General features: G+C 50.8%; 1 protein-coding gene across 4 annotated transcripts; it reads right to left on the reverse strand.

Moving 5' to 3' along the window:
* Positions 1 to 1,675: 1,675 nt before the first annotated feature.
* Positions 1,676 to 21,280, reverse strand: Nt5c1a (5'-nucleotidase, cytosolic IA). 4 transcript variants are annotated; one of them, XM_003462284.5, is made up of 6 exons: positions 20,571 to 21,272; positions 12,889 to 13,056; positions 12,349 to 12,478; positions 10,486 to 10,608; positions 8,318 to 8,502; positions 1,676 to 6,949 (listed from the first exon to the last, which is right to left on the reverse strand). In XM_003462284.5, exons 1-6 carry the CDS (start codon positions 20,700 to 20,702, stop codon positions 6,584 to 6,586), a joined length of 1,104 nt encoding a protein of 367 aa, XP_003462332.2. In that variant the 5' UTR covers positions 20,703 to 21,272; the 3' UTR covers positions 1,676 to 6,583. The 4 variants fall into 4 exon arrangements, with proteins under 4 accessions (XP_003462332.2, XP_005000169.2, XP_012997981.2 ...); XM_005000112.4 differs by lacking the exon at positions 20,571 to 21,272 and adding an exon at positions 19,652 to 20,428; XM_013142527.3 differs by lacking the exon at positions 10,486 to 10,608 and having other exon boundaries at positions 20,571 to 21,280.
* Positions 21,281 to 21,604: the final 324 nt, after the last annotated feature.

Raw genomic sequence — 21,604 nt, forward strand, 5'->3', positions numbered from 1 at the left:
CACAGGGGTCAAGGGAGGGGAAATCTGGGCAGCGAATGGTAGGAGGGCTTCTGTAGAGAGAGGCGAGTAATACTATGCGGGAGGGCTTCATATTTTTTTTTAAAAGAAGTTCTCGATATACAGTTCAGGCTGGCCTCAAACTCGTGGTGATCCTCCTGCCTCGGCCTCCTGACTGCTGGGATTATATGTGCCGCAACACCCAAGAAAGGTTTTATTCTTACTTGTGTTCTAAACAGGGGTTACTGAGACACTGTTTAGTGGCAACCAGGAGTTAAGGACGTGGGCATATTACGTTAATAAAGAAGTTTATACTACATAGTTTAAAACACACGAGGGATGAACTATATCATTGCCAAAGCCTCTGGAACAGCTCGAACCATGACTATGAGGGTGTTCTCCTCTCACTCACAGTTATTTGGGTTGAAAAATCCCAAGTGGCTGGTCAAGCCTGGGCCAGTGGGTGCAAACGAGTTCTGAGGACCAGATTTAGCCCACAAGATATGTTGTCTTTGGCTTACACTATGTTTTCTAGCCCTGAAAGAGTTGCCAACATGTGAAAGTCCAGATTTCCAGCCCCTCATGAAAAGCTGAGTGGAATAGCAAGCTGGCCATGTCTGCATTCCCACGCAGCAGCAGTGGGTCAGATGCTTGGTGTTTCTACCTCCAGAAAGACCCTGTTGACCCCCTTCGCTCATTTCTGGTTTTTGCCTGGCCCCCATAGGCTTTGGAGTTTGTGACCCCTGGTCTATGTAACCCCAGTGGTTTTCTACTGGTAGTGGCTACAAGTCCAGCCTCGGACCTTTGCCCTAACTCAGCAGCAGACTGCCCACGAAGGCACATCCACCCCAGGCCAAGAGTGCACAAGTCAGTGACCCTGAACTATAGAGCTTTGGTTTGCCTTCTGAGGCCCTGACTTGGCAGGGATGAATAACGGAAAGCTTCTCAGCCACATTTCCCTTTCATTCATCACGTCCCTAAGTCCTCTGGGGAACTGGCCCATCAGGGAGACACTTCCCAACCAAGGTCAAGGGTAAATCACTTCTGGCCAGACACAAAACCCAAGCAAAGGAAGGAATTCCAGCCCAGACTGGGCTGGGCCAGGGGGATAGGGAGGAAGGTCAACTTCTCAGCCACGGCCGTTAGACATGGCCAGGACATCTGTGTACAGCTGGCAGATCCTGCAGATTTAACAACCACCCAAGTCATTGTGTGAATGGGCTCCTTCAGACTCTCATGGCTGATCAGCCTCACTCTATGTGTTCGCCCTGGCACCGTGGGGAGGAGAGAAAAACAAGTGTAAGGCAGTGAGGCAGGTACAATCAAGAGGACTTGCCTAGCTGATTCCACCACCTCCATCCCAACATGGAAGAGGCCAAGGATGAGAGAGGATTAAGAGACAGAGGCTAGAGGCTGGAGGCTAGGGAAGAGGTTTGCACAGAATGGCCTCAGTGACCCCCGGTCTACACACATACAATGTCTGTGAGATGACAGGAAGAGCCAGAAACAGCCCCAAGAAGCAGGACTGTACCTGAGTTCTGTAGGTGGAGCCCAGATTCCTCAATGGACAGAGATAACCATCAGCACACACTTGTAGTAAGGAACACAAACATAGGCATGCGTACACACATGGAGTCATCAGCAGAGATGCCTGAGTCATTACACATACCCACACAGGTACATTTCCATGCACAATTTTTAATTCTGGTGTACACACTCATGTGTGCATCTATATACACAATCACAGTAGTTATCGGTGAGCACAGTCAGCTCATCGCACAGGTATGTTTAGCAAACATTTCCTGAGCACCTGAGGTCCTTTTTGGCTGCTGGAACTACTCAGTAGGGAGCGACCAGCACAGCACTAGTAGCATGGGAGAGAAAAGTGAGTCAAAACACTAACCAGAGCCAACAGCTGGGTGCTGGCCTGCAGTGCCACCTACTGGCAAGAGAGTTTTTTCCATGTTCCTTCAAGACTGCAAGACTCCACGCTCCTTCTCTGGTATCCACTCCGTCCAGAGAAGCTGCCAACCATGAATTTCATTCACTCTCCCTCTCCTTTATGTTCCACCAGAGGCAGGCGAGATCCTGGCATCCTTGGAGTTGCACCACAGCATCAGAGAATGGACACCCGGCGCCTCCAGAAAAGAATTCCCAATGTCAAGACGGGGTGGCCAAACAGGACCCATCTCTCAGACCTTCCCCAGCCAGCTGGTGGTGCTGCCTGGAATGCTGGAATTCGACCCCGAGGCCAGGTCTGGGCCTGGCGGAGAAAACTATCATGATGGAAAGGTGACAGCACCGGAGCCTCGGGTGGGACAGCTTCCACACTCCCCTTTTCTGAGGCAGATCCCAGACTCTTCTGATTCACAATTCCATCTCGAGGATGTGCTTGTTGCCCAGACTAGCACTCAAGAGGCACAAGAAAACTGCCACTCTGACTTTCATTGGTGTTAGATTTCACTTGATCAGCAGCTTCCAAGCCAGACAAAGCCCGGCTAGGACCTTTTTCATAAAGAATTTGTTCTTGCTTTCAGAGTGCGTGCGAGGAGGACTTGTTAGATTTGAGCTGCTGAAGTCAACGCTGGGCACTTTGCTTTCTCCATGCTGTATGCTGAACCCCCAGCCACCTACCAGCACTCCTTGCTGCCCACGAGGCCAATGACATGTGGGGAGCACAAAGCTACACTGAGCAGATGCTGGACAGCAAGCAGAGCTCACCCCTAGCCAAGGCTCCTGCTCCCCAGAGTCTCAGCCATCAGCTTCTCAACTTGGTTCAATTCAAAGTCTTCTCACTTTGACTCGAATCAAATTCATACATCAACTAAGTAGCAAATAACAATAGGTCATGAGCCACTAAAAAATCAAAACTTGGCATCTTATTCAAGTTAATTTATTTTTATTTTTGAGACAGGATCTTGCTATATCAGCTAGGCTGGCCCAAAACCTGTGCTCTGTCTGCCCCAGTCTGCTGGAGTAACTGGAATTACAGGAGACTATGGTTTGGAATCTGAAGTCCTTGAACGTCAAGCAAGGGTCAGCAGGCACAGAGCCTCCCTGCCCTGCCCCCCAGCACTGGAGTTAACTCCCATCCTTTGAGTGTAGGTGGGTGTGGCCCGATTCGCCCCACTAGGGTTGGGCCAGGGATGTTTGCCTTAGCCCAGGGGTTAGCAAACTTTTTCTGTGAAGGACCAGATAATAAATAATTTTGGCCTTGCAGTCTCTTGGAGTCATTCAACTCTGCTGCAGTAGTTCGAAACCAGCAGCTCAAAACTTGGAGATGGTGTGTTAAAAAATAGAGTCGAGCTGGGTGCAGTAGCACTCACTTGCAATCTTGACATTCAAGAGGCTAAGAGAGAAGTGCAAGTCCAGGAATACACGGTGAGATTCTGTCTCAGAAGCAAACAAATGGCCAGGCATGATGGTACACGTCTGTGACACTAGCACTCAAGAGGCTGAAGCAGGAGGATCACCACAAATTTGAGGCCAGGCTGGGTTACACAGTGAGTTAAAGTCCAGCCTGAACTACATAGGCAGACCCTGTCTCAAAAACAAAAATAATGCTTCCAAACAAAACAAAACAAAAATAGGCAGCACATCAGGTTTGGCTTCAGGGTTTTTAGTTTGTCAAATCCCACATTAGCTCAAATCCGGGGTTTTCAAACTGGGTTCCACAGAAGGTGGGGTTGTTTGGAAGTGCTCCGGGAAGTCTGCAAATGGGTTGGCTCGCTAGGAAGCTCCCACCAAAGTGTCCCCAGCCAAATGTATTCCAGTATTTCAACACGCATGTGCAGTACATGCGGTATGCAGAGCCTGGCTGTAGCATCAGACAGATCTGACTTGGAGTCCCAGTACCACCATTTACTAGCTGGGTGGCTTTGTTTACGTTACTTGAACTCCCTAAACCAGCGTGATGGGATGGCACCAGAGTGGACACCAGCCGTGGTGCTGGTGCAGCCGTGGGAAGACGGAATGGTCACAGTGGAAGGCCAGGGCATCAGGGGTCACAAAGGACACTAAGGCAGGGCTAATTACCAACTGTATTAGGACTTCTGCAACTGGTTTCACAGTATGGGTCCACACTCACACTGTCATTAAAATGTCACAATCATTAAAACGTTGCATCCGTCTTGGATTTTAATTTCTTGTTGGTTTTTATTTTTTCTAGCATGTTCCATTAAATTCCCACTGCTCTGAATGAGCTCTCAGGTAGGGCGGGGGCTGTTTTGCAATGATCTGAATTGTCTCAGTGTTTAACAGCAGGGCTCTGTTCTTCTGGCAGTTCTGCTGGGTCTGGGATTTTGATAGCAACACTTCCTGAGATCAGTGTTCTGCGGGACCAGGGTGCTTTCAGCTAAATGGGCCTGGTGTTCCAGAAGCTGTGGCCTCTCAGCCCCAATGATGCAGTGTGAGCCTTGGCCTGGGGCTTTGGTGCTTATATGGCTTTTTAATTTCCTAGGCCCACTGGGCCTCTCTTCGGCACTTGAGACACCAGAAGTCCTGTCTGGCTGCCTCTGAAGCCTGCCTCCAGGACATCTGGCCTTTTATGCCAGTGTTTGAAAGCTGCTTTCCAGGCTTGAGTTGTTCACCTGTGGTTTCCATAATAGAATTTGGACCTTTAGTGTCTCCCTGCTGCCCAGGGCTGTCCATTTCCATTAATTGTGGCTCCAGTGAAATCCACAACCTTCACTGCGCCTTATTTTCCTGCTTCCCGAGCAACCTGAAAGGCTCTATGGTGTTCATCCCTAGGCCCTGGAGGCTGGGCCTCACAGATCCCAGGATCCCTGGAGTTCACTTTAATGAGGTGACAGCTGGCACTGCCCTCAGAGTGCACAGGTCCATTCTGTGAGCTCGGGCTGTGCCTGGCCTTGCAGGTTGCTTGCAGTCACTGGCTTTGAGGCCAACTGTGATCCTGGCAGCAGGGGGAACACAGGGTTTCTGTGTGGTGCCTGTAAGAGGAAGATGACCTGGGACTGAACTCCCTCCCTGTCCTCTCATCTCTCTCTGTCTTCCTTGCCTGTCATCTCCTTGCAGCTGTTCTTGGGTTACACAGCATCTCTGGGATGAGTGCTCAGGAGGACAAGGGCTGGGCTGTCCAGATCACCCTTCACCCCATGCCTCCAGACCCCTGCCCCTCAGATGGTGCCCTTGGTTTTCTTCACAAAGTTCTCACTGCAAGCTGGGATGCTTGCAGGAACTGGGCGACTGGTGCACACCCAGATGTCTTCCTACCTTTCTCGATCTTTCTATGGGACCTGCCATCTTGCCTCTACCTTTCCTCTTAAGGAGCCAGGGCTGCTCAGCAAAGGGGAAGGCTGGTCTATCAGGACATTAGCATGCTCCCCGGAAAGTAGGGCAGAAGGTGCTCCTGCAAGAGTGGAGGAGTCCCTGGTATGCCTCAGGGAGGTATTTCATCCCAGAAGCCCCGTGACCGAGAGCTCAGTGGCAGTTCTGATTCCATCCACAGTGGGAGAATTTTGCTACTGTGCATTCAGCAACTTCCTGCCTGAGCCATCAGTGCCTCAGTTTCTTCTGCCTCAGATCAGGCCTCCTGACAACTGCCCATTTTCACACACTGGGCTTTCTCCTCCCACATGTCTGTGGCCACAGATTTTCCCATCTTTCTCTCCTGGCAGAGCTGCCTAAAAGCACAGAAGGATGCCATGACTGGGTCTTTCAGAGCTGAGAGGGAGGTGGGCTGGCAGGACAACTGAACTCTGGCTAAAAGCCGAGGCAAAAGGAAATGCTGTACTGACAGCCACAAAATCTCCTCCCTACGAAGGGTCTGCAGCGCCTCCTCCTGGCCGGAGGAGAATTTGTATGAAGGCTAAATCACTCCCTTGGCTCCTTTAGGCAAACCTTGTACCTGGCCACTGAATCCTGATGGCTTAGGTCTGAACAGCACAAGAAGTAGATAGGGTATCTTGTCCTGTGGTTTGAAAATGTAAAATAGATAGGCATTTGCCACTTGACGAAGGGCTCTAGGCTAAGAGGTGAGTGGGGCTGAAATCCAGCCTGCATCTTAATAACGAGTCGTGTAACCCGACATGGGACTGGGTTGGGCCAGAAGGAGGCTGCCCTTCCCCCTGGAAGAGTGCCTTTCTGTCATCCGCATACAGGTGCATACAGCAGCCCTGCACAGACTGCCCCCTTCAAAGGGCTGTCTTGTAAAAACCACATCTCATGGACTAAGGGAGTTTGAAAACTACCTAAAACCTGGGAAGACCAAAATCATGCTGTGTGTGCCGGAGCAGAGGTTAGATATTAGAGTCACCCCGTCTCACAGCAGTGTTCTTTGAGCTAGTTTCTATCCCAAGCTCCTTCTGAGGCATCCTGGCTTCTTGGACCCTACTGCCCTGAGGCCCAGGAACTTGTCCCTGAAATCCAGCTACTCTGCACTGTCCTGCTGCCCTGGCCAGGACCATAGCATAAGAGCCCAAAAGGAGCTACAGTGAGAATATTGGCCCAGCCCATCAAAATTCCTTTGAACACCCCACTCAAAAGGATGAGGACAGACATGCAGGAGGGCAGGATGGTGGGGAACTAGGAGCTTCATCAGACTAGAAACCTGGAGCAGACAGCTCAGTTACTGTACAGGCGGAGCTGGCTTCACAGGTGAAGTTCGCCGGGGTGTCTGTGCCACACCGTAAGGCACGTGCGCGGCTACCGTGCCCATCTCCTGAGCTCCGGCCACGTGGAACATCTGGTCATCAAAGAAGATGTGTGGGCGGATCTTCTCAAGGACGGGACCTTTGGGTGCTCCGGCTAGGAACAAGGCCTCATCTGTCTCCAGGCCCCAGCTGCGCAAGGTCTTGAGGGCTCGGGCCCCGGAACTGGCTGCACTGCGCGCCGTCACTAAGTAGGTGCGAATTGGGCACTCCAGCCGCAGGCCCTTGGCGTAGAACTTCTTCTGCAGTCTACCCAGGGCCTCCAGAAAGCCCTTCAATGGGCCCTAGGAGCACGCAAGGGAACACAGTGAGCTCGGTTCTCCCAAACATTTGCCCCCTCCCTAGAGCATCTGTATTTTGCTGTTTGGAGTAGAAAAACCTCTCATGACCCCTAATTTCTCTGGCAGTTCTGCTGCACTAACTTGGGCTCCCCTGTGCATCAGTAGAGCTATAGGGACCCACAGCGTGGGATCAATCTTATTGTGACTGGAGCTAGGTCAGAATAACCACAGCAGGGCTGCTGCTGCTATGCACATCCATCCGTGTCCCTATCTGCAGATACCTATCTGTGCCTCTCTTAAGTGTGGTCTTCTGTGGTTACCAGCAGGGAAGATATTAAAATTAGTAACTATGGTACATTCACCTTCCAGTCAGAGTGAATTCCAGCCACAGACACGTGGGCTGACGGGCGCATGTGTAACTGCTGACTGCAAACCTGCTCATGGACACACAGCTGGCTCAGGGTGTCTTGTCCAAGCTCTCCAAGGTCAAGGAGAAGTGTGTGTTTTTTTCTCTATGGTGCCCAGAAAATGAAGCTTAACATGGATATATGAGCAAAGAGCCTGATGGTGATGAAGAAAAGCTTCCAGGTATCTCAGAGAGGACAGCTGGAAATAAGGAAAGGTAGGTTTCTTGTCCTGGAGACCTGTTCCTTGCTGAGTGACCTGGAGTCAGTTGTGGTTTCTTCTGCCTCTGACATTCACTTAGTGGGAAAACTGCTTGGCTCTGAATGTCTGGATTTTTGTGCAAAACTCCTAGGAGAGCTGGAAAACCACACAGTCCATCCCCAGGGAATCTCCACCAAGCTCCAGGACACAATCCATTCTTAGAGAGGCGCTGAACAGCCTGAGGATGAGGGAGGATCCCCGGGCCCCCCTACCCAGGATTGGCTCTTGGTGGTCCACTGGAAGAGTCAGCTCCAACCTCCGCCCCCAACAGGACCTCCCTGCCCAGAGCCAGTGCCCATCCAGCACTTCCTGTCCTCCAGGGAGTGACACAGGGGCTTCTGGGGAGATGAGAATTTCTCGCGGCGGGGGAGGTGGATTCCAGAGAAGGGATGAGTATTCCAGAGATAGGACATTGGCTTCAGAGAGACAGAGGACTCAAAAGGTGGCGGCTGAAGAGGGATGGGGACCTCAGAAAGGGGACTGGAGCCATCAAGAGAGAGAAGGGCTCCAGAGAGGGGATTAGAGGGATTCTGGGGGTCTCATGAGGGGAGGACTGCAGTGAAGGGGATGGGGATCCAAGGATGGGAACCAGGATGAGGGCCTGAGGCTTGGTGAGGGAATTTGAGGGACTCCTGAGTTGATCCTGACCTGGATCTGGAAAAGAGGTATGTAAAAAAAATTTATATAAAGAAAATACATGCATACCTTGGCCAAGGGTTTGTTCTCATGAGCCTTCTCGTGCTCGAAGAACCCATGCAGCCCCTGAGCCTTGAAGATGCGCTCTGACTCATCGGAGAAGAGTACAGCATCTCCATCGAAGGCCACGCGCAGCTGCGTCTGAGACACAACCACATTCTTGCTGGGGCTGAAGATGGTGGCAGCTGCGATCCCTGGGCAGAGAGAGGCAAGCATTGTTTGCTTTCAGGCAGGGCAATAGGGCTCCCTGCCTAGGAACAAGAGAGAAGTCTCTGTCTGTGCCTGTGCCTGCTGCTCCTCCAGGACCCAGGGAATGGCTGGTGAGGGATAGTGCTAAAGTTATCTAAAAACTAACAATGTGCAAAGACACTGACCATAAGAATGGACAGGTGCCAGGTGTGGTGGCACATGTCTATAATCCCAGCTCTTGGAAGGCTGAGGCAGGAAGATCTCCATGAGTTTAAGGACAATCTGAGCCATGTAGTGAGTTCAAGACTGAACTACATAGTGAGACCCTGTCTTAAAAACAAAACAAAAAACAAAATCAACCCCCCACCCCCACAAAAATGAGCAGGGCTGGGGATTTAGCTCGGTGGCATAAACACCTGCTTGGCAAGTGCGAGGTTATGAGTTCAATTTCTGATACCAAAACAAACAAACCAACAAAGCCAGCACTTTGAGGCAGGGCTTTGAAGGCCCTTGCCTATACCTGGGTCACCCATTAAGTGGCTGTTTTGTGGGGGGGCCTCGGGAAAGGAGGATATTCAGGGACTCAAGGCAGTAGCTACTTAGCAAACAGTGTGAAGGAGTCAGTACTTAGTTGCCTAGTAAGACCATGCTGTGAGGATCAGCACATGACAGTCCTGGAGGAAGGGACCCCAGGCCATGGTCAGGGTCCCTCATAGGCCCCCAGCATGATATATAAGCGGGCTGCAAGGAGTCCATTCTGGCTGGGCCAAACTCACCCCTCACTGCTGATTCTGACAAGTCACTGACCTTCCCGGGGCCAGGGTAAAATTATTCAGGGCCACTCAGTTCTGTGGGAGCCCCATGTGGTCACAGTGGCACCCAGATACACGCAACACAAGGTAGCCTCCCCACTCAGGTCCCAGTGAGTGGCCTAGCCACACCTGACTCCAGCTGCCCTGGACAGCAGGATGCCTGGCAGATGGCCGAATCTGTCTCCTGTTTTCATCTCTTCCCAAAGGCCACTTCTGCCCTGCTCTTAGGGAATCCAGTGAGGTCTCTGCCAAGCATTGAGAGGATGGAGCAGGACAAGCATCACCACAACCTCACTAGCCCCGGGTGTCAGGGAGGACCAGGCCATGGGCTGCAGGTCAGGCACTTTCTCAGCTTTGCCAAACCGAGCCTACCCTATGCTCAGCAGGGCCCCCACTCCACACAGACCTGCTGTCTGACTGAGGTCAAGCTGCAGACACACAAAGGCATGGCTATACGCTGGTGCCCCCGCCTCAACTAATGGATTTGACATCTCTTTAGGCAAATGGGGCTTTCTGGCCTTTGGTGAAAGAAAGCCTCACAAAGCTCAGGAGAGAGGCACTGGAAGAGTGGCCAGGCTTCTGGACAGGAAATAACATAAAAGAGACAAAGAAAAGTGACATCCTGTCACTCGTGTTCACCCATGGTGCCTGCTCAGGCAGCAGGGCTGTTCTTCCTTGTCCACATGGCTACCACTGGAAACTGCCCTTCGGAAAGGCAGTGCACAGAATTCCGCTTTGTCAGTGTTTGAAGCTAGGTCGTCTAACCTCACCTCAAGCCCAGCTTCTGGAAACATCGGCCGTTTCTCAGAGCCCATCACTTAAGCTGGGCCCTTTTGCCTTTGCCCTAAAGAGAGAGACAGAGGCTGCCCATATTCACACAGGAGTCAGAATTCCTAGTGCCCTGGAGGACTTGTAGAAGGAGGGTTTCTATGGAAACGGAAAGCTGGATGATGATGAGCAAATGCATCCTTACCCCAGCGAGGCAGGAAGTGAGGAGGTGGACTGAGTAGGACCTTATTTTCAGAGTTTATAAGACAGATCATAGGAACTTATCACAATATCCCTCCAGTTACCACAGCAACCCCTAGTGCCTGTTCAGAGATGCAGGATCAGGCCTTTTATCTCCAGGGTGCTGAGGCTGGACTTCTCATGTCCTCCCTTTTCATTCTGACTCACCTGCATCAATAGCTTCTTGCACTTTTTCTGCATCAGCTGACAAGTAGAGGTTGGCGTGATAGGCCTTGAGGTAGCAGATGGGGCTGTTCCCACCTGTCATGCAGAACCTCTCAATGAACAGATCTGGGGAGGAGACAGAGTGTATCCAAGTGAGGCTGGGGCCAACCTCAGGGCTCTAGAATGATCTCTCCGTACCTAATGAGTGCCATTGGGGAGGGCAGCAGAGTGATTCTCTGTGATTTTAGGCCATGTAGCCCCTCTGAGTCCTTCCATCCTTCATCCATGCGATGGGAATGATTGCATCTCTGGAGCAACTGCCTGGCTCACAACAACCCCTTCATATCAGGGAATTACAGATAGATCCTCTGGCCATCACTGGGACCCTGCCTCCTGGCCACAGCTGATTGGATAGTGGCAGACCCCACCTCACCCAGTCATATCAACCAGATTCTCTTCTAGCCTGGGCTGACAGGCAGTAGTCCCCACGGCAGCACAGGCTGTAATATTTGCTGTGATACATGGCTGCTGTCCTGAGCCCACTAAGTGATCCAGGATCCTGAGCTCCTCACAGTCTACCCCAGAAGGGGCCCTTGCATTGGTACTCTGTGTGATATCTGTCCCTATTGCTCAGCACCCGTTACACAAGTAATCAGGTGTGTTTTGTTTTTGTTTTTGGAGGCAGGGTTTTGCTATGTAATTCAGGCTGGCCTTGGGACTCACTGTGTAGCCCACACTGGCCTCAAACTCATCGCAATGCTCCTGCTGAGTGCTGGGATTACAAGCATGCACGAATACACCTGGCAACAGTCAAGTATTTTTAATACCATCACTCATCCCAGGAGTTTAAAATTAGTATTTAAAAATGTGAGCAGGGGGAGGGTTAGGGGTGTAACTAAGTGTTAGAGCACATGCTTAGCATGCCTGAGATCCTGGCTTTCAATCCCTGGCACCCAAAATAAATAAATAAAACCAAGTCAACTAAACCCTCTTAGGTGCTTAAAACAAGGTCTTATACGGCTGGGGATTTAGCCCAGTGGCATAAGTACCTGCCTAGAAAGTGTGAGGTCATAAGTTACCCCCAGTATCAACAAAAAAAAAAACCAAACAAAACAAAAAACCCAAGGTCTCATAAGCCTTTATAAAGATGGGTTTATTTTTCTGTCCGTCTCTCCCCAAATTGGATTTCCCTGCTTTTCTTGGTTTTTGTATTCAGAAAGGCAAAGAAATCCAATTTGGGAAGAGAGAGACAGAAAAAAAACAAACAAACAAAGAACAAAGGCATGAGCTTGCTAAACAAGCACAAGTGAAGGTCCATGTGGCTCCAAGAAGAGCGCAAAAGAGATTTCCAGGACTTGGATTCAAGCCTTTGTGGCTCCAACTTTACTTTTTGCTCTGCGGTTCTGAGATACCCTGGATCCAAGGAGCAATTCCCTCCAGCTGGAGGTAGCTAGAGAGTGTCTGCCCTTGTAGTACCCAGTCTTGACTAAAACAGAGAAGCCCTTTCACTATGACAGCGGCTTCTGACTCTCCCCGCAGCCTTGCGAGGCTTACTGGTCATCACAGGAAGACAGGCAAGGTGCAGAGGCAGCCAGCGCCCTGCTCCCACACCAAGGAGTGGGCCCTGCGCATTGTGCTGCAGCTGGCTCGAAAGAACTGATGGTGAAACATTCAGGGATTCTGTGAGCTAGCTATCTTAATCAACATCGATAGCTTGAAATCAGCCATGGTGGGCGTATTTATATCCTGAAAACTGGTAATTTCAGATCAGACTTGTTCATTCGGCTTTTTTAAAGGATTGCTTTACCGGATCCCGCCGCCAGGGGGCGCGGGAGGGTCACCCCTTGCCCAGAGCCATTGCCTCACCGTAGTGGTTGATGCTGTTGATGAGGCGGACTCCCACTTGAGCATGGTTGTTGGTCATGAGGACGATGTCGAAGACGTCTTCACTATCGGGGTACAGCTCCCGGAGCCGCTGATTCACAGCCTCCAGAGCCTGGAAGGGAGGGAAGAGGGCACGCTCTAGCTCTGAACTCCCAGGATGGACACCTGGACTCGATGGCCCAAGATGCAAAAGGGGATGGGAGGAGGCTTAGGATGAGATCAGGGCAGGTGGTCTACCTCCTAATGCCATTCTCTGCCATCACTGGGGGTGGGGGTGGAGGTAGCTTGCTGCTTGGGGGCACCTCAGTATAAGGAGTAGGATTACCTGGGGAGAGCTGCATCAGTTCAGAGAAGGGGTGAGCCCTCTCACAAGGGCTGCGTCCCCCACCCCCTGCCAAGTCTGACCCTTGTCGGGCTGTACTGCCCAGAGGGGACTTCTTTTCATTACCCAGATACCCACAGGGGTGCTTTTTTTCACCCCACCAAGGCACAAGGTAGACTGCTGCTGGAACTGCCCTTCACCTTCACAAAGGGGAAGGCTGGCCCGGGGCTGAAAGGCTCATTCTCGTGCTGCAGCTGGTAGCGCACATACTCCTCCACACCCCGCTCCGTGAAGATCCTCTGCTCCTCATCCATGCGGAACAAGGCCCGGGAGGACACAGCGATGGTGACAGCGTTCTGAGGCTTGGGCTGCGGAGGTGCAGGAGGAAGTCACTCAGAAGCTCCCTGGGACAGGCAGGTGCTCATGTGCAAGCCTCTCCGGGAACTGGTGACTTGGAGAAGACCCGGGCTCAGACTTTGCTGCAAAAAGGCTCAGCCTCGGGAAGGGGCAGACTTAGGTCTGCTCCCACACAGAAGCCAGCTGGGGACCGCAGTGCAGGATGACTCTCCGCTTAGAAGTGTGATCTAAAGAAGGGCCATGCCTTTGGGGAGTTTGCAATCTAGGTGGCTATCTGAACATAAAGGAATAATGAATCCAGGGTACAAGGGCCAAGTATGGGTGATGCCTGAGACGATCTGCAGATGGTTACCATTATGAAATAAGAGCCACATGCCCTTAGGAAGAAACTGGTGTCCAGGAACACAGTGATCACATAAGAAAATTTATCTCCCTTCCAGATCTGTGTCCTGAGCTTTAGACTCACATATCTCACTGCCCCAGTTGGCGATCAGACCTCCAATGCACCACGCCCAAGGCTGAATTCCCACCTCCAAGCCCAATCCCTTCCTCTTTTCCTCATCTCAGGACTCAGCACCGCCCTCCACCCGCCCAGACCTCCACTGGATGAGTTGACAACACCACTCTGCATAAGCTGCCACCCGAAGTCAGTCAGTTCCCCGCTCTTCCTTGGCTCCCTTCCCCATCAGTCATCGCCCAATGCAGTCCATGCTCCCGGAGCCCTTCTGCTTCTCTGTTGTGCTTTCCACAGTCCAGAGTCACCGTCATCTCTCACCTCCTCCAATTTCCCACGCACGCCGCTGCCAGGGGATTTTTCTGAAGTGCAGAACTGCTCACAGCCCACTGCCTCAGCAGTGCCAGCTCTTTTCAGAGTGAAGCTGGCAGCCTTTAGAGTGGGGCTGGAAGCCCTTCCCAACACACTCCCACTTCTCTTTCCTCACAGACTCCCCTTCCCAGCTTTGCTCAGTCCGACTTTTCTCACCTCCGAGACCCCCTCTTCCTCTGCGCCTTTACACATGATGTTGTCTTCCCTAGTATACTACTTCCTGTTGTGTCTACCTAGCTAGCATATACTTAACCTTCAGCTCTCAAATTAGATTCACCTCCAGGAAGCCTGCCCTCGCCATAGTCTCCATCTGACACCCATCCTAGGGATTTTCTTCCTAGTACAACTTAACATTAAATTAGAATTGCTTAATTATTTCTTTCTAGGCAGAGTTCCAGGGAGGAGGCAGGAATCCTGCGTATGTTGTGAGAGCAGGAACGATGTGTCTTGTGGTCCTTATCATATCTCTAGTGGCATGGAACAGCCCTCGGCAAACTTTTAATGCCTCTGAACTCTTAATATATTCTAGTATACATTGAACATATTCAAGAAAAAGTGCATGCAATGACAAACTTCACATGAACTAGAAGCTCCAGGGTGGTACTCTCCCTCCTCTTTTCCAATTACTTGACATATAAAGCAGGTGATCAGAGAATATCCTTTGTGGTTGATGTAAATCTGACAAACACTTATTGCTTCCTTGTGTCAAGCACCTGGAAAGCTGGTTGCTGCCCTTGGAGTTCACAGACTGGTGGAAAAGATGGAATCAGAACTAACTCAGAGACAAAGGCTGAAGCAAGACCTTGATGATACAGCTTCGGGGGAGTTGTCAGAGGACAGGAGGCCTTTGAGGAGAGCTTTCAAAGAGGAGCAGGGTGAAGGAAAGGAGGAAGAGGCAACTGCAAAGGTAAGCAGAGCCCAGGGCCCACGGGGAGGGTGTCACTGAGCCAGGAAGGTAGGCAGGTGCTAGTTCGCAAGAGGCATTTTCAGCGATTCTGGGAGGGCCTTAGAACTCCTTCCCCGCCACTATGTCCAGTTGTTTGTGTCTCCCTAAAATGTATACATTGAGACCTAGCCCACAAGGTGATGGTATTAAAAGCTGGGGCCTATTAGCAGTGATTAGGTTGTGACTAGTTTAGTGTCCTTATGAAAGAGATGCCAGAGAGCTTGATTCGCCTGCCCCACCATGTAAGGACAGCTTGAAGGTGCCATGTTTAAACTAGAAAGGTCCCTTGCCAGACACCAGTCTGCTGGGACCGTGATCTCAGGTTTTTGGCTTCCAGAATTGTGAGAAATAAATTTTTGCTGTTTACAGAATAAGATACCGAGTCTATGGCACTTTGTTATAGCAGCTCAAAGGGACTAAGACACCCACTTCTGATGGGACAAGGAAAAGCAGGGCCACTGCAGACTATAGCCACACCCTTTCTAACCTCTGCACAGCTTCCGAATGTGGGCATCCAAGGGGCTTAAGGATTTCAAGGGCCTCACAAATCGCTGTAACCAGGCAGTTCTAGGATCATGATTCCTCCTTAACACATGAGAGGGGGACTCAAATGGAGGTCAAGAGTCATAAAAGGGCCTTGTTTTCTAGCATGCATCTAAGAGACTTGCCCAACCTACTGCTTCTTTTGGGCACTAAGCCTGGACTTCAATTGATTGACAACATTGATAAGTTACCATGTGACAGACACCTGATGGGGACATAACAGGAAACAATGCAGGTTCGATTCTGGCCCCCAAGAAGCTTATGATCCACCCCTAACACCAATTCACACCATTCTCCAGAAAGCCTGCCCAGTGGAACTTCGGTGATAACAGAATGAATGTTCCATAGTGTCCCAGACTTTAGCAACCTGAGATGTGATTAAAGATCTAAATCCTTAATTTCATTTGATTTTAATAAATCTAACTAGCTATGTAGGCACAGAGGTTAGTAAGCTCTAGAACCCTAAAATAGAAATGGAAAAGTGAAGAATGCCCTAAGATTGGTGACTGACCTCAGTTTATCTGTGGCCTTTGACTCCAACCAAGACAGTGCATGTGGCCGGCGGGACCAGGGGAAGGCAGTGAGGGAACAGGTATTCTCTCTCAGAGACTCAGCCCAAGTGCCTCGTCCAGGTGCTGACCATGATTGTGTGTCTGTGTGTCCTTGGGCCAGGACATCCCAACCCCATCAGCGACTGTGGCTCTTCAAACAAAGAGGCTAAAATCATAAGCCCCAAAGGAAAGGGGCAACAGAGTGATGGCCGAGGATGGCCAGGGCAGGCTCAGAGGTGGTGGACAGATCCACTCCGGCAAACCCTGGGTCTCAGATGGGGCTGAGCTCACCACCCCCACTCCCACCCCAGCCTCCTGGGCTTACTGGCCCAGAACAAGCCCATCCTCCTCCTCAAGGACAGGGCTAGTTGCTCTCCAGCCCCTCCAGGCAGGTTCCCAAGCAGCCGCTCTGATCCAGGCAGCCAGCCAGTGTCTCATTCTCCACTTTCTGTCCTACATATATGCCTGACTGCTGAGTCCTGGGCCCCCTCCAGCCGTTGGCCTCAGGAATCTTTACTTCCTTCTTTTACAGATGGGGACACAGGCCCAGAGAGGGGCAAGATAGTCTCTATGTCATACAGCAAAACCAAGGCAGTGCTGATACCAGATACCAAGTCTCTGCCGTCTAGCCTGGACTCTGTCCACTTGGCAGTCCACCTGCTGTGGCCTTCCTCAGGAGCTACCTAGTTCCCTCAGGACTTCCCCAGGCTCCCCATCCAGATTGGGGAGCAGCAGTGAGAAGCACCTCCAGGAAGCCAGGATCCTGCCAGCTCTCTCCCTTACCCTGGGCTGAGGCCCAGGCTGATCACTGGCTTGGGGGTGGGGATGGAAGAATAACAGAAGCATTCGCCTTCTTCATCTCTGCCTGCCTGAGAAGCTCTCTTCGTGTTCCTGTTCCGCCTGAGAAGCTCTCTTCGTGTTCCTGTTCTGACCAACATGATTCTGCCTACTGCATTTGAGATAGGAACAGAGCCAAAAATCTGTTATTTCTGGATAGACTCAGAGAGAGAAGGGCTGAGGGTGAGGCAGGGACAGGGCAGCTCTGGACAGAGAAAGTCCTCTAATCCTGTGATGTGAGGGCTTCCAATGGGTCTTTTCTCGGTTAAATATTTCACTCAGGCTCCTGGGAATGAGAACAACACCAAGTCAGGCCCTGATATAGCCCATGAGGCCTACCGCCCCCAAAATAGCTGTGGGAAGACTGCAGGGAGGAACCGGAGCCAGAAAACTCCAGGTTTCTTGTGTCCTAAAGAACCATGAGGGTCAGGGCCTGACCAAAGGGTCGTGTGTCACCAATGGCTGGGCCTGAGCTTGTTGCTTCCTTGGTGCTACGGAGGAAAGGATTTTGAGCACTAAAGCATTCACTATTCCAGGCTCCAGTGTCCTCCTCTCTACCCCTCAGGCTGTGTGTGACAGTGGCCTGGCTCTGTCTTCTCACCAGTTCGCTGCTGCCAGGCCCACCCGTCACAATCCTTCTCATGAACGGCCCTGTGTGATCTTTCTAGAATGAAAATGGGGCCAAGTTAATCCCCTGCTGAAAAAGCCTGCTCTATCATGGTTTTCACGTTTATTTTTTAAAGTAGGTTGACATTTCATTCTGTTGATTTCTCAGGCAGAACCCCAATATGTAAATCAGCTACTACCATATAATATAGCTAGTATGTCTATTTTACAAATTGAAAAGTATATTATAAATAAATGTGCTATAAAGTCAACAACTGAAAACAACACAGTTGTTCAAAGGACCATAAATTTGAGACTAGCAGTCTCAAACTTCAGCATCCAGCTGATTTATTTTTGTCTGCTTTTTGCACAGTATTGAGAAAGTCCTGATTCACTCTAAGAAGTGATTGCAAATGGGAAGATGTTTTTTAAATTTTGTTTTGTTTTAAATTGCAAGTCCTGCAATCCTGAGATGCATTTCTAGTAAATGAATCACAGGAAAAGCTTTATTTGGGGGTTTGCTAAAAAATAATCTGCACCGCAAGTTAATGTTAGTGGTCTCCAAGGTGCTGAAATGTCCAACAAACACATTTGAATATAATTGTTTAAAATTTAATTTGATTTCTGAACAGAACACCAGTGGCACAAGAATTACTGAGACTCAACAAATGGGATCACATCAAATTAAAAAGCTTCTGCACAGCAAAGGAAACAATCAACAGAATGAAGAGACAGCCTGCAGAATGGAAAACAAATTTGCCAGCTATTTCTCAGATAGAGTATTAACATCTAGAATATATAAAGAACTCGAACAAATTAGACCACCCCGAATAAAAGACCCAATCAAAAAATGGGCAAACGAAATGAAGAGACACTACTCAAAAGAAGTATAAATGGCCACTAAATACAGAAAGAAATATTCCACATCACTGGGCATTAGATAAGTGCAAATTAAAATAACACTGAGATTCCATCTTATGAATGGCTATCATCAAGAAATCAAATAACAATTACTGATGAGACTATAGGGGTAGGGAAGAACTCTTCTGAATTGTTGGTAGGAATGTACAACTTCTGTTGAAATCAATATAGAGATTCTCTATATTCCCACTAAAGTGGGAATTCATTAGTCCTAGCTATTCCCTTCTAGGTATCTTGCTGAGCGAATTAAAGTCATTATATTACAGTAACACATGCACACATATGTTTATAGCAGCACAATTCATTATAGCTAAATTTTGGGGATGGGCTGTGTGGCACTGACAGATGAATGGATAAAGAAAATGTGTTATTTACTCACTAGAGAGCACTACTCTGCCATAAAGAACAGTAAACTCGAATAGGTAAATGGATGCACCTTTGGACCATAATATTAATTGAATCAGTCACACAAGCTTAACTATCCCAGGGTTCCTCTTATATGAGAAATCCAGGATATAAGTAAAAAGCAAAATAAAAGATAGCTGATAAGAAGTACAGAGATCTTTTTCAAAGGAGAATAACAGTTGGAAGGGGAAGAGAGAAGCAGGGAAAGGGGATAGAAAAGAAAAGAATTAAAGAAAAAATGGAGCGGAGTGTCATGGCACATGCCTGTAATCCCAGCACTTGGGAAGCTGAGGTAGGAGAATCACTAAATTTTTGGCCAGCCTGGGCTACGTGGTGAGACCCTGTCTCAACAACAACTACAACAAAAAACGCCACCACCACCAACAACAACAGCAAAAAGAAAAGAAAGAAGAAAAAGAAAAAATTGGAAATAGATCTTTTGCAAATGAGAAGGGCACCAAGAGTTGGAAGGAGCAGGGAGGGCTGGGAGGCGCAGGAGATGGAAAAAAAAAGATGCACTGTGCCCATGGACCAACTCTCCACGGTGAATGTGATCATTACGTACCGCAAACACATACTAATAAAAATTAAATTAAAAACAAAGTATACAACTAGAAGAAAAACTTAAGCTGGATTCCCATGTCCACCAATCTCTTGAAACATGAGTTCCACTGAATCTAGTTTGAAAACCTCAACCCCATTGAGAAGGTTCAGGCTCCTTAATAAGGTAATAAGGTCGTGCTCCCCCACCCCACCCCAGCTCTCCCCCAACAGTCCTGCCTCCTGCTCAGTATGGATTCCCTAATACAGCCCTCCTGTTTTTCTCCCATCCTGTTTCCCTCTGCCTGAGAACCCCAGCCGCGGAGGCATTAAGATCAGTTTAGATGCTGTTTCCACAAGGCCCTCCCTGACCAGCCAGCAGTCGCTCCTGCTCTATGCTCCTCCCATGGAGCCATGTAGCATCTTTTTACCTGGGCATCCACCATCTCCAGAGCCTCCATTGGTGCGCTGTGACCTCCTGGGGCAAGAGTACAGCTTAATTAATATGTCAATCCCCACGCGTGAGCCCAGGCCTGCAGAGGGCCCAGGAATGGCATCCAGATGCTCGAAAGCGAGACTGGAGGTCTTTGGAGGATGCCTTGGTCCTCAGTTCCTTCCCCAAGCTCTGAGGTCTGGGAAACCCGAGCGAACAAGCCAAGGGCAGACCAAGTACTTCATCGAGAACTTGTCCCACAGGACAGAGGCACTCTTTGCAGAGATCTCAGAGCTCTGATGCCAGCACAGAGGTCGCCAGGATATTACTGTTCATCGCGGACGGGAGCAGCGCTCGCAGCTGGAGTCAAAGCTCTGTCCTGGGAACCCAGAGCCTGGGGCGAAGAGCGCGGGTCGCAGAGAGAGCGAGAGAGCGCGCGAGAAGCTCCCTTCTTTTGAGAGGCAGAAATTGCGGCGCCAGTACCCGGGTGACGGGCCCTAGCCTCAGCCCCAGAGCAGGTGCTGGAGATCCAAGCGTCCAGCGAACAGCCAGGTTTCCAGAGTCGGGTTACCCAAGTCCGAGGCGCCTTTGCCAACAAGTGCAGTCCGCGCGCCCGGCTGTCTGAGCGGAGGGGGCAGGAACGACGGTGGCCCGGAGCTGGGCACCGATGACAGCATGGGGGAGGGGGTCCTGGCGTGGAACCCGAGCCCCGGGGTAAGAAAACGCCATCAGCAGCACAGCCAATGCAGAGCTCCCGAAATAAACCCGAGAGCGCGCCAAGTGCCCGGCGCATTCTGGGTCTGAAGACTGCGCCCCCTCCCGGAGCGGCGCTGTGGGTCCCTTCCCGGGCCTGGCAACCGCTTCCTAGGAGTGACCCTTTCTCTGCCCGACCCCTCGGACCCATCAACTGCTCTTACCAATTTGGGTTTCCTCTTGGGAGCGACGCTGTTAGCCTTCTCCCAGTGCGGGGTCGCGGCGGCCTCTGCCTCTAGCCCAGGCTCGCGGGGCTCCTGGGGCTCCCGGGGCTCCCGGGGCTCCCCGGGCTCCATCCTCTGACCCGGCCGGAGTAGGCGGTGGCTCGGAGCTCGCAGGCGGCTGCAAACTGGAGACGCCGGGCGCGAGAAAGGGCGGGGAGGGCGCGTGAGAGCGGGCGCCGCCCCCGCGGAGGGCCCGGGAAGCCGACTCTCGAGGTCGCCTGTGTCCAGCTGCAATGCGTGTGTTTTAGGAGACAGCTGGGCTCTCCATCCCCGATCGCGCCAAGCCGGGAACAAAACGCGAGAGGTCCCGGAGGAGGGGGCTTGACACCCTGCTGGTAGCTGCTGCGGACTCGAAGTGGTCGGGGTGCTGCTCAAGAGCACCCAGATAGGGAAGGCCTCGCAACTCTTCTTCTTCGCCCAATAATGATCCCCAAATGAGAAAATAAAAAACTAAAATCCCTCCCCCCAAAACAGCCCACAAAAAACTCTTCCTCTGTCCCCTCTGATGCCAGGACCCTGAGATCCTGAACAGATGATCAGCAGTAGGAAGTGGCTGATGGACAGCTCCGACCCCGAGTGGGAGCAAGTGGAGGACAGATCGTGCACACCACAGCAGAGGAGCCTTTTAAGTCTATGGTGACACTATGTCCCCTGGCTTCGCCGGGAGCCCAGACCCTGGAGGGCACCCAGGGACGCAGCACCGCACCCAGATTCTTGCTGGCCGCTTTGGTAGCCAGCAGAGGGCACACGTTTCCAGGACCCATCAGTGGAGTTTGGAAAGGGCAGTTGCATGTTTCCAAGGGGCTGCAGGTCAGCGATGAACGTAATAATTGTGTACTGCAAGCGTGTACCAATGAAAACGAAAATTAAAAAAAGACACATCTGAGGAGGGAGGCAGGGTAGAAGTGGAGCCTCTAAACCAAAGGATTTTAGGTCATCATTTTGGAATTCTAGGGTTGTACTGTGACTATCAC

Source organism: Cavia porcellus, unplaced genomic scaffold, assembly GCF_034190915.1.
Source record: "Cavia porcellus strain 051 isolate PalLab524CR breed Dunkin Hartley unplaced genomic scaffold, mCavPor4.1 scaffold_25, whole genome shotgun sequence".
Taxonomy (NCBI): Eukaryota; Metazoa; Chordata; class Mammalia; order Rodentia; family Caviidae; genus Cavia; species Cavia porcellus.